Consider the following 18,683-nt stretch of genomic DNA (forward strand, 5'->3'; position numbering starts at 1 on the left):
CTCATTATTCGGAGCAGGTTAATTAATAATAGACACTGTTAGTGCTAAGAAGTATGTACGCAGAATGAATTGCGGTCGAGATTAAAAAAATATCGCAAGTGGGCGGATGTCTGATGACAGTCTCCGCTAGCCACTGCCAGATGCGGTCTTTTCCTTCGGGCAACCAAGTGCTGGTCGCGACCTTTGCGGTGCCAGGGGAAGGCGCTAGAGAATATTAAAATAAACACAAATACATAATTGAAACTCATTGTCAGATGTTCTCGGAGTTAAAAAAAATATCACGACTCGCAGGAAGGCTTTCGTGACGGGAAACAGCATCCATCGTGAACATCGTCTCGCTCGTCGTTTCCGGAACATCGTCTCACTCGTCTAATCTCTACTTTGCCTCCTCTTTCGAGGACGGTTCCCGCTCTTGTTCACTGCACGATGCTGAGGGCTCCTTCTCCGTGTTGCCCAGGCATGCTGTTTCGTCCAGCCTAAAAACCCAGCGCAGTCCTTGGCGTTGAGCGCCGAACCCCGCGGCTTTGTTTGCGCTGTTTTTTCTTGTAGGAGTTCTGCTGACAACGGATAACCGGCTCGGCTGGGATGACGAATGTGCAGCGTACCCGGATGTTTTTTTTTGTTTTTTATTTCAATATATTTATGCACCATTATCATTATTTAATAACTAATCATCGTTAATCATTATTTCGCATTAGGCTTTTGTGTTATTTAACAGAAATCGGCTAAGTCCGCCTGAGCCGGTGACTGGCGCCTACACCGGTGATGGGTAGAGTAGGCCGCCCTCGCCCGGCAGTTGTTTTCGGGAGCCCAGATTGGTCCCTCTGTCGGCGTTGGGGTGGTGAAAAGTCGCCTCCGCACGCAGGCCTCATCCTTCCAGACATCGTAGAGGCTCTCCTCGGCAGAAAAGTGGGCCCCATCCTGGAAATAGCCGATGAACACGAACGCAAACGAAAGTTTACTTTTAAGAACTAGGTTGCCATCTTATCTTTGGGTTGTCGAGTCAGGTCGAGGGAGATAAGCGAGGTACCACGTTATCTGTGTGTTGATGGCAGTAATGGAACTCGGTAGTCGCAGTAGCCAGATCATGAGACCTTTTCATGGCGCCCAGTGTCATTGTCCTAAACAAAGTCCATACACCGTGCGTAACCGAATAACCATTCAAAACACGCAATGATAATGAGCTTGTAAGGTACCAAAGTCACACCTGAAATCACAGTACTCTGCATGCTCAACCACCAGTCACATCGTTTCGCACCGCTGTTGCTATCCTAGCTAAGTTTATTTTCACTTTTGGTCAGGAGTAAATCCCTATAGCCACCTAACGCATAGTCGTGGTGGTGCACTGAAAAGGGCGCTGGACTATTATGCGCAAGGATGCGGAATCGAATTCGGGCCGCAGCGGCTTCTTTTCGATGGAGGCAAAAAGCAAAGTGCCCGTGTGCTGCGAGACCTCAGGGCACGTTAAGGATCCTCGGGTGGTCGAAATATCTGGAGCCTTCTACTACGGCGTCTCTCATAGCATGAGTTGCTCTAGGACATTAAACCCGAAAAGCCAAAACCAAACTAATAGCCACCTAACCATATCTTGCACGTCTGAGAATAATTACCCTTTCCAGTTGAAACGGAATGTCGCAAACTAAACTCGCAGTTCTATTATCACTTCTGTTTCAATTTAAACCGAAATATCCAATTTCTATTTATGCCAGAAATCGAAGAACAATTGCAAAGTCCATGCCTTATATATCCCTAGTTTCAATCAATATTAGTGACAGACAACGAAGATTTTATTATGCACATGTTTTAATTGTCGATCGACCTCCGATGTTACAAGTGGCCTGAGAGATACTGCCGCCTTCTTATTTGGTATAAATGTATCCCTGTTTCTCATCCTCTATATGATGAACTCTCCGTTTATTGCTCTCGCACCTTATCAGTTATTTTACTCTTGGGATTAAACCCTCAGTACAGTAGTTGTGTTTTATTATTATTACTGGTGAGCCACGACCTTGACCTTTGACCTACTTGCCACTGCCATCTCAGGATGATCACATGGGCGACCACTATTACCCGATGGGTTGTTAAATGTGATGATACCATATCCTGTCACAAATTTGGGAAGATCTGCTGACTCGGGCTGCTCCTCTGAAATGGCAGGGTTGACAGAAATCATTATTTCGGGGCCCTTGTATGACGAGTGAGTTACGTTGTTCCTAGGCCATGTCGTCGCGTTCCTACGGCCTGGTTAAAGAGGGCACGATCGCCTATGACTAGTAGCTTACGACTGAATGCTAACGTAACAAGATCGTGTGATCACTGTCTATAAAGAGGCTGTTGAGCATCTCTGCCCAAGTTGCAAATCAGTAGCCCCTCACGCCTTATAATTAATCTCGCAATGCTGCTTGACGATACCAGCTTTTGTAGGATACTTGAACAGTACCACTAATTTATTACACGTATCTTCCCAACTTACAGCACTGCAATTCACACCTGTCACGAAACACAGTCAACAGTGTGCTGACTCAGACGCTGCGTGGGGCCGCCTCCCGTCCGTGGCTCCCCATGTGAATCTTGGTGTGCATGAACTCTGCAAATAACTTAATCACTGATCTTTGAATTGTGACGCTGTTGTGTAATGCATAATCCTTATCGTACCGCTGTAAGCAACCATAATATGTGAAAGACCACCGGACATAGATATAAAGCCCTGCTCAATGACACCGCACTAAAGTGTCTGCATGACAAAGGGTAGCATATGTCTGACTCGGAATGCAAAATTCCCGAGTGTTTGATCCCACTTACTCACCCAACTCACGTGAGAAGCCTTAGTTGGCTGCCTGTGCCAAATTGGCTGTGTCCCGTGGTTGCGTGACGTTGCCCAACCCTGCAACCAATCAGTGCCTTGCGCTCTCTACTGCCAGGTACCAGTACCAAGGGTTTGATTTCTCACTCACAACGCTCACGCAGAAATTTCGAGAGCACAGCAACTGTAATGCTATCGCGTTAAATCTACACCGAATATCATGCACGATGTCTTTAGTCGACAGCGGTACAGCTCCTGGTTCAAAAATAATTATTAGAACGTATGCTAATTAGATACCGTCTTTGCGAAAAATAACAAGGCTGCAGGGCTTCTCAGATATTGACTCCGTAACGTACCCCAAGAAAACGAGAGCACCCTTAACAGCGAAAACCAAGGGGCCACCTTCTCACACAAGGTGCTTATAAATTAAGGGAAGGTATAAACGCTCCAATACAGCGTATGAAACAAAACTTCGCCGCTTGGTTATTAATAGCAACGACGGCACCTGGCATGTCCTGCCTACGTGGCTAGCACATCGACAAGGCACGTATAGGTTTGTTCGATCGAACACTCCCCTTCAATTACATCGAGCTAAAAATGTGTAGTCCAAAAGCGTACGCACCGTGATGGCAAACTTGGACTTTGCTTGCTGCCTGATTAGGCGGCTCATGGGGCTAGAAGAGTCTGCTGGCTTCCAAGTTGCCACCGGTCTCACTGACTTCAGTACGGCCAAGAAAGCCAGGGGCTAATATGGCTGACTGGTCACAGCTTGTCTCACTGGCTAGGAAGCGGCCTGTAACACATGGCGCCATGCTACAGGCTTCAGAATCGGAGATCAGCTTGAACGCTTTCTCAGGGCCAGCAATGACGACTTCTTTGCACTGCGCAAGGAGAAAAAATAGACCGACCCTACAGTTTTCCCCAACTGCGCCACTTACTGTGCATAAGGAACCCTGACATCCGGATACTCAACCCGCCGCAACAAAGTGAGCTTACAACCAAAAGTTGTTCATCACGCCTCAAAGGACGAAGCTCAAGACCGGCACTGCGGCATGAACTGACGAGGCACTCGGCTGTTGTGCCGGTGGCGTTATCATACAGTATCCCACCGTCAACAGGGTTGTGCCAAGGAGTTGGTTGCATAGCGCTCATCACCCGTTTCGTGAACGAGTGCTGCCAGCTCCCTAGACGGTAGCGATGGATCCGAGTCGGCACTAGTGAAATGAAGAAAAAGCTTTATACACTATTTACAGGCATTGACACAACGAGATCAGCTCTGCGGCAGAAAGTTGCGACGGTTTTCGCACAGCGACGGCCGGGGAGATTACGCCGCGTCCGCTTTCTGAGGCTCAGAGAGGGCGAACTGCTCGCAATGGATTCTAGTGACGAACTAACTATCGGAGTGTCGAGCACAAGCACTTCAGTCTCCGTAAACCGAGAATCCGTTGACACTGAAATGGTCTAATCTGACGGCAGCACTTTCGCAGGACCAATGGGAGAGCTTGCAGCGCTCTTGCCTCAAATATGCCGCGGAGCGGGAAGGGTTCTACTGCATGGGCCACGGCGCCGAGCTGTCTCGTTCCTCAGTTCATGTTGAAACACGCCGCTTCGCTCTCCTTGGCATGGCTCGCGTCCAGTGCACCATTGCTCTGCAGGAAAGCACCCGAATTTTGTGAAGGAGGTGTTCGCCGGAGGAGTTTGGTGCCCGGCTGAATTTCTGGGCGGCTGTTACCACGCCCAACACGGCAGAAGTTGGCAGCTTTTTAAAAACCCCGATCAATTTCTCGCTGGCATGACACCTCGTAAGTTCAGCGGTTTGCAGCCAAAACGTTTTATTTCGCCTTCGTTTTCAGATTGTTGCAGGCAAGAAAAAATTCTTTAAAGGCACTAACTACTGCTTATGCGCGGAAATGCGAAAACATTCTCTCGCGCTACATCTGGCGTAACTTATGCTTGATGATCTCTCTAAGCACGCTCCATCCTCTCCTCCGCTTGAGCTGCGTGCCAAGAGACAGACACGCGCATGTCTAAAGGCGCCTTTGTTTGCATCATCTGTTTTTAATTCACGTTTGTTTTTGCGTCATGCATAGTATGAATGTACCATGCAGCGACACAAGTGTGCTCATAATAAAATGTCTGTGCCTTACAACATGTTGTTTCCGAAAGTGCTGAGTAATAATACGCGTGTTTATGACTTGTAGTCGTGACTATGTGGGGCATATTCTGTTCAGTATTTTTTCCGTTGCACACGCATGCGTTCAAAGCGGCAGCCGCCATCGCTGCTCTCTCCTGTTCCCTTTCTCTTTTTCACCCGACGCATGCCTAACAAAGGTGAGCCTACTTCCAAAATAAACCGAGGTTTTGCTCTCTAGCCTACTTCCATAATAAACCGAGGTTTTGCTCTCTTGCTGACCGGCATGGCTTCTGTTCCTTGGCGCACCGCTGTTAGCCATGGCGACGCTACAGTGGCGACGAGGATTCACGACGCACAAGTCGTGAAAGAAGCCCAGCACCGGACTGCATCGTTGGAAGGCATGGCGCATCTCAAGCTACCAGACTTTTACGAAAGTACAGATTAGTGGGAACCATACCTTATCAACGTTGAAGCGTACTTTGAAGGAAAAGCCGTTGCAGATTAGCAAAGAAGAGAGCATTGCTTGTGGCAGCATTAAGCATGAACACTGTCCAGATATTGACAGGGAAAGTAGCTCCACGCACGCCAATGCATTGACTTATGAAGAAGCAATTGCAACCTTGAACGAGTTTTACGACCCAAAAAGCCCAGCCGGGATGGCGCAGTGGTTTGGGACGTTAAACGCCAGAAAACCAAAACCAAACCAAACGACTCAAAAAGGAACGAAATCACTGAAAGTTAAATTTTGTAACCGTTGCCAGGCTGAAGGGAAACCAATTTAGGAATTTCTGGAGGAAATACGGCGAATTGCGGATAAATGCAACTTTAGAAGCAGTCTGCACCGGAGGCTACGGGATCGTATTGTTTGCGGTTTAAGGTCGAGTGCACTACAGAAACAGCTCTTGTCTAAAAGGGACTTGACGCTACAAGAAGCGGAGGCAATAGTAATTGCAGCAGAGGCTGCAGAAACCGATGTAAAAACGATGAACGCCGAGGAGACGCCACTACTCAAAGTAGAGGCATGCGGAAAGACGCTGGATCGTGTTGAACAGAAGCGTTACAACACCGAATCTTGCAATAAATGCGGCAGTGAGAAACACAAAGAAAACGCCTCTTCGGGGCCAAGTCTCGGTGTTACCGGTGCGGGCGGCAAGGTCATCTTGCGCGGAAGTGCCGACGTCGTGTGTCACATCCAGACAAGACGTGGGCGGCGAGAGAACTAACACTTTGGCTGTCGCAGAAGGCTCGCCGAACGATGAAACAGAGACGTCGCACATTTGGACACCAGCATCTGAAAGGAATTATTTTCAGGAGCCAACTATTCGCAGAGGTTTCTCGTGGGGGTGCATGGAATTGAGAATGGAGGTAGATAACGGGTCGTCAATTTGCGTCATCCCTCGCGAACTCAAAGAGAAGTATCGCAAGCAGTGGCCAAGCCTGAAAACATCAAACGAAGTTTTCCTGCTACGTAGGCCGCCTCCCTGTCCTAGCAGAACTTCAGTTACGCGTCCGCTACCAAGGGGCGTCCGTTGTGTGCCCTTTAACTGTGTTAGATTGTGCGGGACCGAGCCTCTATGAACGTGACTTGCTTAGTCTACTCAACAACGCAGGAGCTCCAATCTTGCAGATAGCAGCCCAAGACGTCTCGCTGGAAGACCGCAAAAGCAGCTACCGCATCTCTACAGTAGCCAAAGTAGTCAAGACAGTAATAAGATTGGCGGTAGGGAAAACCAGTCAGACGAAGCACCAGTGACGAATCACGAGGTGACGAAAGCATTAGAAACTATGAAATGGGGGAAATCAGCTGTTGAGGATCAGATAACTACAGATTTGTTGTCACCCCGTATACTTGTCACCCTGTATACGCAGTGTCTGGTGTCATCGACGGTACCGGAGCCAAGGAAGAATGCAAACATTTTCCTCATTCATAAGAAATGGGACTGACTCTAAGGACGTTAAAAATTACAGACCAATCAGCTTACTGTCTGTTACGTATAAGATATTTACTAAGGTAATCGCTAATACAATCAGGACAACCAGAGTGCAATCAAGCAAAGGATCAAGCAGGTTTTCGGAAACGTCACTCTACTATCGATCATATCCATACCATCAATCAGGTGATAGAAACGTGTTCGGAATATAATCAGCCCTTATACATAGCATTCATTGATTACGGAAAAGCATTTGACTCAGTTGAAACATTGGCGGTGATGCAGTCATTGCGAAATCAGGGCGTAGACGAACCCTACGTGAAAGTGCTGAAAGATATATATAGTGGCTGCACAGCAACCATAGTTCTGCATAAAGTAACAAAATTCCCATAAAGAAAGGTGTTGGGCAAGGAGACACGATCTCCTCAGTACTATTCAAACCCCTTTTAGAGGAAGTATTCCGAGACTTGGAATGGGAGCAGTTAGCGATAAGGGTAGATGGAGAATACCTCAGTAATCTGCGATTTGCTGATGACACTGCCTTCGGGGGATGAACTACAAATAATGATTGATGACCTAAACAGGAAAAGTAGAATGGTAGGCTTGAAAATCAATATGCAGAAGACGAAGGTAATGTTCAACAGCATCGGGAAGAAACAGCAGTTTAAGTTAGGTAGCGAAGCACGGAAACTAGTAGGATAATATGTCTACTTAGGACAGGTAGTGACCGCCGATCCGGATCATGAAAAGGAAATGAGAAGAAGATTGAGATGGAGCGCATTTGGCAAGCACTCGCAGATTATGACTAGCAGCTTACCGGTATCACTCAAGAGGAAAGTATACAGCAGTTGCATCTTACCTCTACTCACCTATGGGGCTGAAACGTGGAGGCTAACCAAAAGGGTTCTACTTAAGTTGAGGACAACTCAGAGGGCTATGGAACGAAAAATGGTAGGGGTAACATTAGGAGATAGGAAGCGTGCAGAGTGGGTAAGAGAAATAACTCAAGTTAACATTCTAGTGGAAATTAAGAATAAATGGGCATGGGCAGGACATGTAGTGCGAAGACAGGATAACCGATGGACGCTTAGGGTAACAAACTGGATTCCAAGGGAAGGAAAGCGTAGCAGGGGGCGGCAGAAAGTTAGGTGGGCGGATGAGGTTAAGAAGTTCGCAAGGGTCAAGTTAGCACAGAACCGGGTTATTTGGAGAAATATGAGAAAGGCCTTCATCCTGCAGTGGGTATAGTCAGGCTGATGATGATGATGACCAGGACATCTTTTCTACTGTTCTAAGCTTCATCAATGGGACCCCCGCTAGTCTTCACCTTAAAGAGGGATTCATTCCCAGATTTAGTAAGGCTACAGGCCCATTCCCAAGGCTTTGCGCGATAAAGTGACACAGGAGTTGGACAGGCTAGTTTCTATAGGCGTGCTGTTGCCACTGAAGCATTCCGAATGGGCAACACCAATTGTAGATGTGCTATAAGAATGGCACGGTCCGAATCTGCGGCGATTTTAAATCCACTTTGGACCCAGCTTGTGCCACCGAGCAACATCCATTGCCCGTTATTGATGACATGTTTGCCCGTTTGAGCGATGGTGACTTTTCTGGCACGCTGAACCTGCAAGATGCATAAAACCAAATACCACTTGACGAAGCGGCAAAAAACGTCTGCATCATTAACACGCACAAAGGGCTTTTCTAATTTAATAGGCTACCGTTCGGAATAGCATCGGCACCGGCAATTTTCCAGAGAAAGATGGATGAGGTGCTGGGAAGCTATCCGGCCGTACAAGCTTATTTAGACGACGCGCTTGTCTCAGAAAGAAAAAACGATAACGTTAAGCGATTAAGAAGCGTCCTACAACGCTTCCGAGAACACAGAGTGAAACTTAGATACGATAAGTGCGAACTGCGCTGACCGGCTGTGTCTTATCTGGGGCCCCGAGTTCACCGAGACGGTCTTCACCCGATAGAAAAGAATGTTGAGGCAATTGTAGATGCACCAAGCCCGCGTAATGTTGTGGAACTGCGTGCATTTCTCGGAATGCCGACGTTTCACGCCAAGTTCCTGCCTAACATGTCGACTACTCCTTTCCCGTTATATCAGAGATTGGAAAAGAATGCACGCTAGCGCTGGAAAGAGAAACGAATCCGCATTTAATGTGGCTAAACAAAGCCTTACGGCTGCCCAGGTTCTGTTGCCTTTCGATAAGAAAAAGGAATTGAAATTGGAATGTGACGCGTCCCCGATGGGTGTGGCAGCAATCCTGTTCCGCACAGTCGGTAACGTTCATAGGTGAATTGGGTTCCGTTCTAGAACATTAACACGAGCTGAACGGAACTATTCCCAACTAGAACGAGAGGCACTAACACACAATTTTGGTGTAACAAAATTTTGAGACTACCTTCTAGGGCGAGAATTCACGCTGGTAACTGACCACCAGCTGCTTCTGGGCCTGCTGAGACCGGATCGTCAGATACCAGCAATGGCCGCCGCACGCATCCAGCGCTAGGCACTCTGTCTCGGGGCCTACGACTACAAGTTACAGTACACTCCGGGCAAGCAGATACTCAACTCCGACGCCCTGAGCCGCCTACAACAACGAGCTCCGGAACCGGTCGGGGATGATGAACCTCCAGAATACGTCTTATAACTAGAAAGACAGGACAAAGGTTCCGTGACAACACGTGAGCTCATTGCCTGGACAGCCGCAGACGCAGTTTTGACGGAGGTTATTTGTTACGTTATGAACGGGTGGCCCAGAACCACAAACTCATTACCCCATTTCATACTGCCATTCTTTGATCGGAAGCTGGAATTGTCAGTCGCGCATGAACTAGTGTACTGGGGACATCGTGTGGTAATACCGAAAGAAGCTCGTACAAGGGTGTTGCGTCTTCTGCATGAGACTAATGAGGGATCGTCGGCTATGAAAGCAGTTGCACGTTCTCTGTTTTGGTGGCCAGGATTAGATAAGGACATTGAGGAAATATCAGCTACTTCTCTGAACTGCATCCAGAACCTGCCGATTCGAGCGGCCGCTCCGCTAGTTAATTGGCCATCCACCTATGAAAAGTGGTCGCGTATTAACGTGGATTTTGCAGGTCCAATCGCAGAAAAAATGATCTTTGTAGTGGTCGACTCGCATACTATATGGAAGGAAGCCATACCACATGTGCATGCCAACACTGAAACTGCTGTTAGCTGCCTGCTTTCCATTTTTAGTCGATTCGGAGTCCAACGAACGTTAGTCTCTGACAACAGTACGCAATTTACCAGCCAGGAATTTGCTACATTTGCAACAAAAAAATAATATAGTGCATCTACGGTGCGCCCCCTGTCACCGTAAGTCGAATGGAGCCGCAGAAAGAGCTTTGAGAACTGTTGTTCAACTACCGCAGAACTCCGCTGAAAAGTGGAAAATCCCCTGCGGAGATGCTTTTGGGTTACCAACTACGATCCCGGCTGGACTCGAGCTTTCCGTCTACGCTTGCAGAGCCACCGCAGGGTCAAGATGCCTGGACCCTGCTACCGGAGTCAAATGTTTTCCTGCGGAACTGCGGAAGGGGGGCAAGTGGAAATCGGGACGGCTACGACAGCATCCGGTTCCAGGATGGCCACGGTGTCAACCCCGATGAGCCTGGCCCGGCGAGATGCAGATCAAGTTCATTTGCAATAAGACTGTACATCGGATGACCACCACCTCAAAAGTCATGTGAGCGAGCAAAACCCCCTAGTTAGCTCGCCAACGACTGCAGACCATACTACTCCTAGGACCTGCATTCCCAGCGGCTCAAACTCTCCGAATCAGTTCCCCGGCGTAGCTTCTCCAGGTCAGCCTACGACCGAACCAGCACAGAGAGAGGAAGCCGCAAGCCCCGAACAAGCCCTTAGGCGTTCTACGAGGCAACGCAGACCAGTGCAGCGTTTCCTATTTTACGGAGAAAGTGTGGCATATTCTGGTTCAGCATTTTTTCCGTTGCGCACGCGTCAGCGCTCGGAGCGGAAGCCACTATAGCCGCTCTATCTTCTTCCCTTTCCCTTTCAAACGTGACGCATGCCTATAAAGGGCTAGCCTACTTCGAAAATAAACCGAGGTTTTGCTATCTCGCTGACCGGCGTGGCATCTGTTCCTTGGCGCGCCGCTGGCGGCCATGGCGATACTGCACTATCAAATTGAGGCATGAATATGAGTAATGTTTGAGCAGACACCGCACCTTACAGTACGTTAGCAAGGAAAGTGCTGAGTGATGCTGCTCTTTTCCTGGCTTGAAGTGGTGTCTTGATTATGAACATGATGTTTTTCTTTCTGGTCGTAGAACGTCATTTCGTCAATCATGACTATGCGCATACTCTAACATGTGCTTTGACATCTTACGGCGGCGTGGTGACGTTATCCGAATTTCGTTGCATGGACGGTCACTCACGTGGACGCCAGCTAATATTGCTCATGGGAGATACTTGTTTTACCCTTAAACCACTCAACGTAAAAAACATGCGATGCGAAATCATCATTTCACCACAAACTACAAACACAGGTACCAGCCTGAGCGGCAGAAAATGACTTCGCATGGCAAACAAACACTTTCTGCTAAAGCAACACAAAAAGCCACAGCAAGTTTGAGTAGCTACCAATAGAAAATAATGCATCTTCTTCCTTAAACAGGAGGAAGTACCAAAACCTTCAGCCTTTCTCTATCCCTAACACTCGCCCTATGAGTACAGACGCGCTTTTCCATTGAAAAGCCAGTGAAGGCTAATATTAATATTAATGTAAATTGTCCTCTAATTTAAAATCTCCCTACAGATGTTCATTGTATCTTAGTTCAATCACGAAGACAAACTTTTACTACATGGCACACAAAAACGTGTTTTTTCACATGAATTCGCTTTGTCGAAATCACGAATGGGAGAATAAATACACGAACCATCCGTGCTGGTGCAAATATATCGCTTCGCCATCAGCACGTACAGACAAACACTTGTGTGGCGACAAAGAACTGAGTGCCTGGAGAATACTGTACACCACTACACCCCGGTCTCCCTTAATTAAACGCGGGCCTATAGCGAACAAAGGGCACGAGAAAATTTCCGAGCTACAGGCTGCAATCGGCTGTGACGTTGTCCACGGGCGGCCCTCTGGCGGCTCTATGCCGGGCCAAGTTATATCAGTAGGGCATCTATAGAATCTGAACTGCTGCGAATTTTCGTTCAGTTTATAGCCTTTAACGTACCGAAGCGACTAATGGCTATGAGACATGTCGGGGGCCATGGGTTCCTGTCCCATGAGCGTAGTGTTGGTTTTGTTCCGCTTTCTATCTGCTACATTATATTTAATCTAGAATACGATTACAGTATCAATTCAGGTCAACGGCACAAGTTAAAAAAACTAACTCCTATGGTTTGCATGGCTTCGCTGACTGCTAATTTATATGCCTCCTGATAGTACCTACCTGTACCAGCACTTACTGTGGTCAAGTGGCTCAGGCCACATAATTTACAGGGTACGCATAGTGCACAAGCCGAGAGATTTGTTGTGGCCAATCCTGGATTTCTTGAAGTCTAAGGTCTACAACCTTTGAAGTGCAGAGTCGATTAAGATATTTCGCTTGAAAAACGGCCACACACGCGGCCAATTCTTGCGACGTTGTTGAAAACGTAGCAGATGACTAGAGGTAGCAGAGCGAAAACACGACGATGAACACAAAAGTTACCAGGACAGCTTCGCCCTCTTCATAACGCGCAGCATCATCTGCCCATGCAATCATACCAACAAGCTAAAGCACAACTCAAGTGAAAAAATACACAGTGAAAAAATACGCACCCGTGAAACTAGTCGTCTCTGTGCGCAAAAAGAGCATTCAAAGTGGCACCGCTCTCACCAACCACACGGCCTTTCCCGTCCTCGACTTTTGCAGTTTACCCCGATTCTGTCACAGCAATACAAATTTTAAGTATCGCTATAAGTTCTACTCGCAGATACACATGCAGTACTGTCATGGACGCCTCCATTTTTGTAATTACCACAAGTATCATACTGAAAAACTAGAAAATAAAATTCAAACCTCTCACCGCCACCAATTGCGTTTTGTTTTGTCTTTACCCGAATAAATATTCCTTCTACTGAGAGGCGCCTCCCAGCATTTCCATAAACTAAGGGCGGTCGAGCCGATAATACTGGGCACAAAGAGTACGAAGAAAGCCACCGTATCCCTTTGCTGATTTTCCCGATAGAACGTGCACGTAAGGGCGGTGGACGACAAATTCAATGAAAGCACTTGTACGGTAAATCGAATCGGGACGTTGACATAAAGAAATTGTTTCGTTCTCACAAACGCATGAGACGCTAACCTGCAAAGACGAATTGCAGGCCCATCTAAAACTGGTAAGCCCAGAGCTTTCCCCTATGACTACCTGCGCCAATTCGTAAAACGAACTCAAATAGATCATGCAGCCGTGGATGGCCAATAGCAAGCATACATGGCAGTATTTGAACTACAGTAATGAAAAAAATAATTTAATTACTTTCACGGTAATTTGTAATGTAATGAATTACTTTTTTGGCTTGGTAGTTTAGTAATGTAATGAATTTCTTTTTGGCAGTGGTTTCGCAGCAAACAGAATTCCTTTCGAAATTACTTTCACTTAAATGCACCACTACTCCTTCAATAGACAACAAAGTAGAATGCTGCAAAAGCAGGAACGACATGCGGCAAGCAGAAGCCAGCGTAACAGATCGACAAAAGGAGGCAGCATGGAGCAGAACAGTGTGTCTGAGACCTCCTGTGTGGCAGGTTCACTGTGCGGCTATCTCATGCAACATTTCTCTAAGCAGCAGGAAACAAGGCTTCAAGGGAATGCCGAAGCACAAATTGTGCAAGAAGAACGGAGTTGAAAACTAGTTGGAAGCGCGGCGAAGAGGCACTCCCTGTTGCGTCGGCTAAGGCACAGTGGTTCCTGGTTGCACTCGTCACCGCGGGGGGAACGAGGGTTGAGGCGGCGTAGACAGGCAGAAGGGTCCACGGCGTGAGCATTACTGAGCGCGAGGTGCCGAGGACGATACCTGGAACTACGGAAGGAATAAATAACCTAGCTTCTCCTACAAATGGCGGAGACAGCTCCGGGCCAGCTCATTTCGCGACCTTTCGACCATGCTTCTACTTTTTCTTTTTTGCGGTTGTCTTATTTTTATAATGTCAGGTGCCGTAGGAAAAAGGGAAGGAATAGTTCTCTGGGACGGAATTTGGCGGGAAGACGAAAAGACGTGTGTGCTTCAGCACCCGCCTCGGCCACCAGATGCCCACACAGATGCATGAAGCAAAAGTGCATGACTCAGGGCTGTCAATAAACGGATTTCAATCAATCATGTCTGGAGAATAAGTTTTGTTTTGTTTACTAGCTTTACTTTCGTTTTTGCATGGATAACAATTAGAAAATAATTTGAAAGTAATTGAATAACTCTGTCGAAGTGATTGTAATGTAACTTCATTACTTGTTAGGAGCAGTAATGAGTAATTTAATTACTCTTCTGAGATTTTCAGCAGAGTAATTAGTAATGTAATTTAAATCCTTTTCAGAAGTACTTTTGCCATGTTCGCAAGGTATTAGCCGCAATTCCGTACGCGTAGATATAGAATGGATATAAAAACCTTATCATTGCGATTCCTCAGCTGCAGAATCCCTTAGGCTCTTGTTACACTAAGTGGTGTACAGGTGCACCAAAACCAAAACGGACCACATTCAACCTACCTGAGTATGGCGCCGAGCAAAAAAGCTCGTATGTTAATAGGGTAAATGCTACCCAAATTTGATCACAGTGATCTTCTAGACTCAAAGTGGAGGCATTAGTGCTGCAGCATAAATCACTTGGAATTGAAAAAGCCAACACGCGCCACCTATGGGTGGCTCAGCTGTGTCGCTGATAAGGATGATAGTGAAAAGGACAAGGAGGATGCTGTCCAGCCAGCTTGTGGGTTTGTCCTCGTCTTATATCACTGCTTCCGCCAGTCCTGTATGCAATATCGACGTCAAATGTCAGTTATATGGGATTTTATGAGGCATAAGCAACTATGGCTATGATACGCCCAACACAAGTTTAGATTATTTGATATATCAAGTACCTAGACCTATATTCATATTTGATTCAAAACAATTGCTTTTTTTAAGAAGCACAAAAGCAATAAAAAAATCGACGACTTATTGTTCGCCTAAAAGGAATGCTGGATGAAATGCAATGTGTTCTTTGTAAAATGCAGTAAAATACTTTTTTCCTGAGCCCTAAAATGAAATGCGAACAGCGGAGTGCATGCAACAGTATCCAGCTGAGGCAGTCTGCCTATCATCATCAGAGATTGGCTCGTTCTTCCGATTTGCGACTTCTTTTCTTGCTTGAGAGAGAGAGAGACAGAGATGGTGGTTTCGCAACCGGAAGAGGCTGTGACATATGTGGGTGGTGCGAGTGATATTACGGAAGCCAAATCAAAACGCTGTATGCCTTTTGAGCTAAGAGCGCTCACTTAACCCACGCAGGCTATAGCCGCTAGACAGCGAAACCATGTTGTGCAAGCCATCATCTTTGAAGAGACTAAATGTGGCGCTCCAATTGCACAACGAGAAGACTATTGCTAAATAAATAACAGAAGCAAAACAGTCGCAAAACGGAACAAATTTCCCATCTCAAACGATGGCATTGAGACTGCCTCAGCTGAAATTTTTTTTTTTTTTCCACGTGGTCCGCTGATCGCATTTCATTTGGTGCCAAAAGTGCTACCTTTTCAGCAAGCACGGAATACCTGACTGCAAGTGTGACAGTCTCTCAATGCAAGATGACATAATACGCTTTCAACGTCGAAGGTTGTCGACTGAATACCTTCTAATATCCACGATTGGCCGCAAAGATTTATAGACGTTAGGTAGCCTAAAACTTGCAGGGTCTCAGCCATTCGTGCAGAGTAGGTTATTGTTACACACGTAGGTCGTGTCCGGACTCCGGAGGCACAGACTTTAATACATATAAAAGAAGTTATTCAAGCTTCATTTGTAGCCCACCTGTCAGGTTGCATGACAAAGTCCCTTCTGCTTGAGTCATCATTCATCTACATGACCCCCGATAGTATGGACCGGAAGAAAATAAAGACGTCCGAAACCCACATGCAATCATTATGTCATAAGCTGCGTGTTTAAAATTGGTCGGCTCGCCCCGCCGTTACCCTCACCGCAAACAACCAAACCATAAGCGCCGGAAACATAATTTGTAAACATTGACGTGGTCAAAGATTGTTTGCACCATAAACTAAAGCTTGACCAGGCACGCCTTCGTGGAACTCACTGACCTGGGAGCCTTCGTGGAAGGTACAAGAGTACCAACGCGACAGTGTTAACGATTTCCATCCGTGGATGCCGTGCGGATCTTGGTGTGTATGCACTCTGAAAAACACTTATCACTAATCCTGTAATTGTGTCCCTATTATCTCACGCATACTCCCTATCGTGCCGCTGTAAGCAACAATGTTATGTGAAAGATAATCGCACATAGATATAAAGCCCTTCTCAAGAGCCTGCATCGCAAAGGGTATATATAGCATCTGTCTGAATCGGTGTGCAAGAACCCCTGAGAGTTCTATATCCCCTCGCTGCTTCTGCCAAATGGGCTGTGTCACACTGCCGCGTGACGTCACACAACCCTACGCCCCAATCAGGGCTTAGGCCCTTTCAGGTGCCACCTACCATCGCCATGCTTATGATTTATCGCTCACAACGCTGACCCAGCCCTTAACCGAATCCTCATGCGCCCCACAAACAAATATATCCCTAAAAGCTGGATACACCGGGTCGCCTAGGAATAAGTGATTTATAATTTGTGATGCGCCATCAGCACACCCAGAGCTTAGAAAGATAACCGTGGAGCCTGGTCATTTCTGGAAGAAAAAAAAAAGCACTGTCGTGATCGCAATAATGCAGAATGTGAGAGCACGTGGACAAACTTCGTTCCGCACGATCTAACAAAATCCACCCGTTCTCTCTTCTCTCAAAAGGGGTTTATCATTATCACTCTTATCGTACGCGCGCCATACATAGAAGCTTCATCCGGTGCCGCTTAGATGGCTCCCACAGGGAGGCTCTCTAAGCAAAGCATCTGCACCGGTTGTCAAGACGTTCCGTTCACTTGTACAATAATTCGCTCGATCCCCTCGTTTCCTTGTTTGTCTTGCCGTTCGAGCCACGTTTGTGATCAGAGTAGTACAGTATATTGGCATTTAGTGTTGCGACCAGTTAGCCTATCTAAAGTGAAAATTGACAGCCACGCCTGTGAAGCGTGCCAGAGGAAGCATGGGGGACGAAATGCATGAGTAACACGCCCTTTACCTTATTCCTAAAATCGCCGCCATATGAGCAGCAGTCTTGTGCAGCAATAATCTTTGGCGCCCACGCTCAACGCACGATATTTCTCTGCAAAAGCTATAAAAGTGGCACCCCGCGCATGTTCCGATATGTTAGCGGGATGGGAAAGACGAAAGTGAGGGTAAATAACTAAATCAAGGCACGAGACTGCCCACCTGTGCCTTTAGATGATGTGGAACGCAGGTCTGCCACGGTCTTCCGCATCCCGCAATACTGTGATTGAGACAATACCTCGCAGGTCTTGCATATGCAGCTGATTTATCTACAAGGCCTGTAGTGGTTGGTCTGATCAAACGCAACCCCTTCACTCGCTCGAAAAAATGTATCAATCCAGACGAGTACGCACCTCAATCGCCAGCTTGGGTTTGGCTTCCTCAGCGAACAGGCCGGTCATAGGATTCGCAATGCCCGAGGCGAGGCTCTTGCCTGCTGACTTGAATTCGGCCTCACTGGCTTCAACACAGCCTGGAACAGGCCCTGGAACACGGCCGGCGTTGCTGCGACCCGGTTGGAATAAGCTAGAAGCTAGAAGCTTGGTGCAACCGGGTGAAAATACGGAAATCATTAATGCAACCCATGGATTGGCTTGGCTTTGTTTATTATTTTCGGATTGGCGTTTTTGCAGGAAAGCCCGAGGCAGATCACGTGTCGTGTGCTTGTAAGCGACGTTTGGAATGGGTGGTAGTGTGAATCGCGATTTTTGCGCCGTGCACATTTCGTGCCTCAGTGCTCATCTTGCAGTTTCTTCATGGATTACGTTAGTAACGACAGAGGCGATAGACGCAGTAGAGGCTTCGTGCATCCACGGAAGTTGAAAGAGTGCTCCTCCCTGTGGACCCCGTCGGTCTCTCCCTTCATTCTGCAACAAATCATATTTGCGTGTTGCTTCACAAACAGGGCGTCTTAGATTTATTTTTGAAGCATGAATGGTGCACAGTGTGGCATACTAGAAACCAAGAGCGTATGTAAAAGGCCTGTGTATGGGGGTCGTGATTTGGTTTGTGCTGCCATGGAAGAAGAATATTCTCAACGTGTAGGTGGTCTTGGCTTTCGTTTTGAAGGTTGCGGTGTTTATGTAATCACCGTATGTGATCGCTTGGCTGATTCTGGAAGGGCGTTTATGTGCTCTTTCTTTTGCAATGCCGGGCACTCCAGATTAAACGGGTCTTTTCGAAGCTGCGAGCAGTTTTCCCAAAACTGCCTTAGCGAAAGGACACTTCTATTTCGCGTTATTCACGAGGTGTGCGCGTTCGCGTAGTGTGCAAGAGTATGTAAAAAATATTTAGCATTCTCCCGTTCCTACGTTCCCTGAATCGCACATTTATAGGCACTAAGATGGAGCCGAAATGGTGCCTTTCGCCCCCAATATATCCCAATATTAACTTCGAAAAAAATATCCAGCAGGTT

General features: G+C 47.0%; 1 protein-coding gene across 1 annotated transcript; it reads right to left on the minus strand.

The window, feature by feature from the left end:
* Positions 1 to 646: 646 nt before the first annotated feature.
* On the minus strand, positions 647 to 17,841 carry LOC146202234 (uncharacterized). Its single transcript, XM_084600498.1, has 3 exons — positions 17,623 to 17,841; positions 3,426 to 3,684; positions 647 to 921 (listed from the first exon to the last, which is right to left on the minus strand). Exons 1-2 carry the CDS (start codon positions 17,839 to 17,841, stop codon positions 3,478 to 3,480), a joined length of 426 nt encoding a protein of 141 aa, XP_084456624.1. The 3' UTR covers positions 647 to 921; positions 3,426 to 3,477.
* Between the last annotated feature and the right edge of the window lie 842 nt (positions 17,842 to 18,683).

The sequence above is a fragment of the Amblyomma maculatum genome, chromosome 1 (genome assembly GCF_055883805.1).
Source record: "Amblyomma maculatum isolate TAMU_Amacu chromosome 1, ASM5588380v1, whole genome shotgun sequence".
Classification (NCBI taxonomy): Eukaryota; Metazoa; Arthropoda; class Arachnida; order Ixodida; family Ixodidae; genus Amblyomma; species Amblyomma maculatum.

What these genes read in the sequence shown, in the direction of transcription:
- LOC146202234 (XM_084600498.1), bottom strand. Translation starts at nt 17,841, where the DNA reads ATGATTTCCGTATTTTCACCCGGTTGCACCAAGCTTCTAGCTTCTAGC. An exon ending in AACCCAAGCTGGCGATTGAG is followed by an intron (nt 3,685 to 17,622) that starts GTGCGTACTCGT and finishes CTCCTTGCGCAG; the next exon opens with TGCAAAGAAGTCGTCATTGC.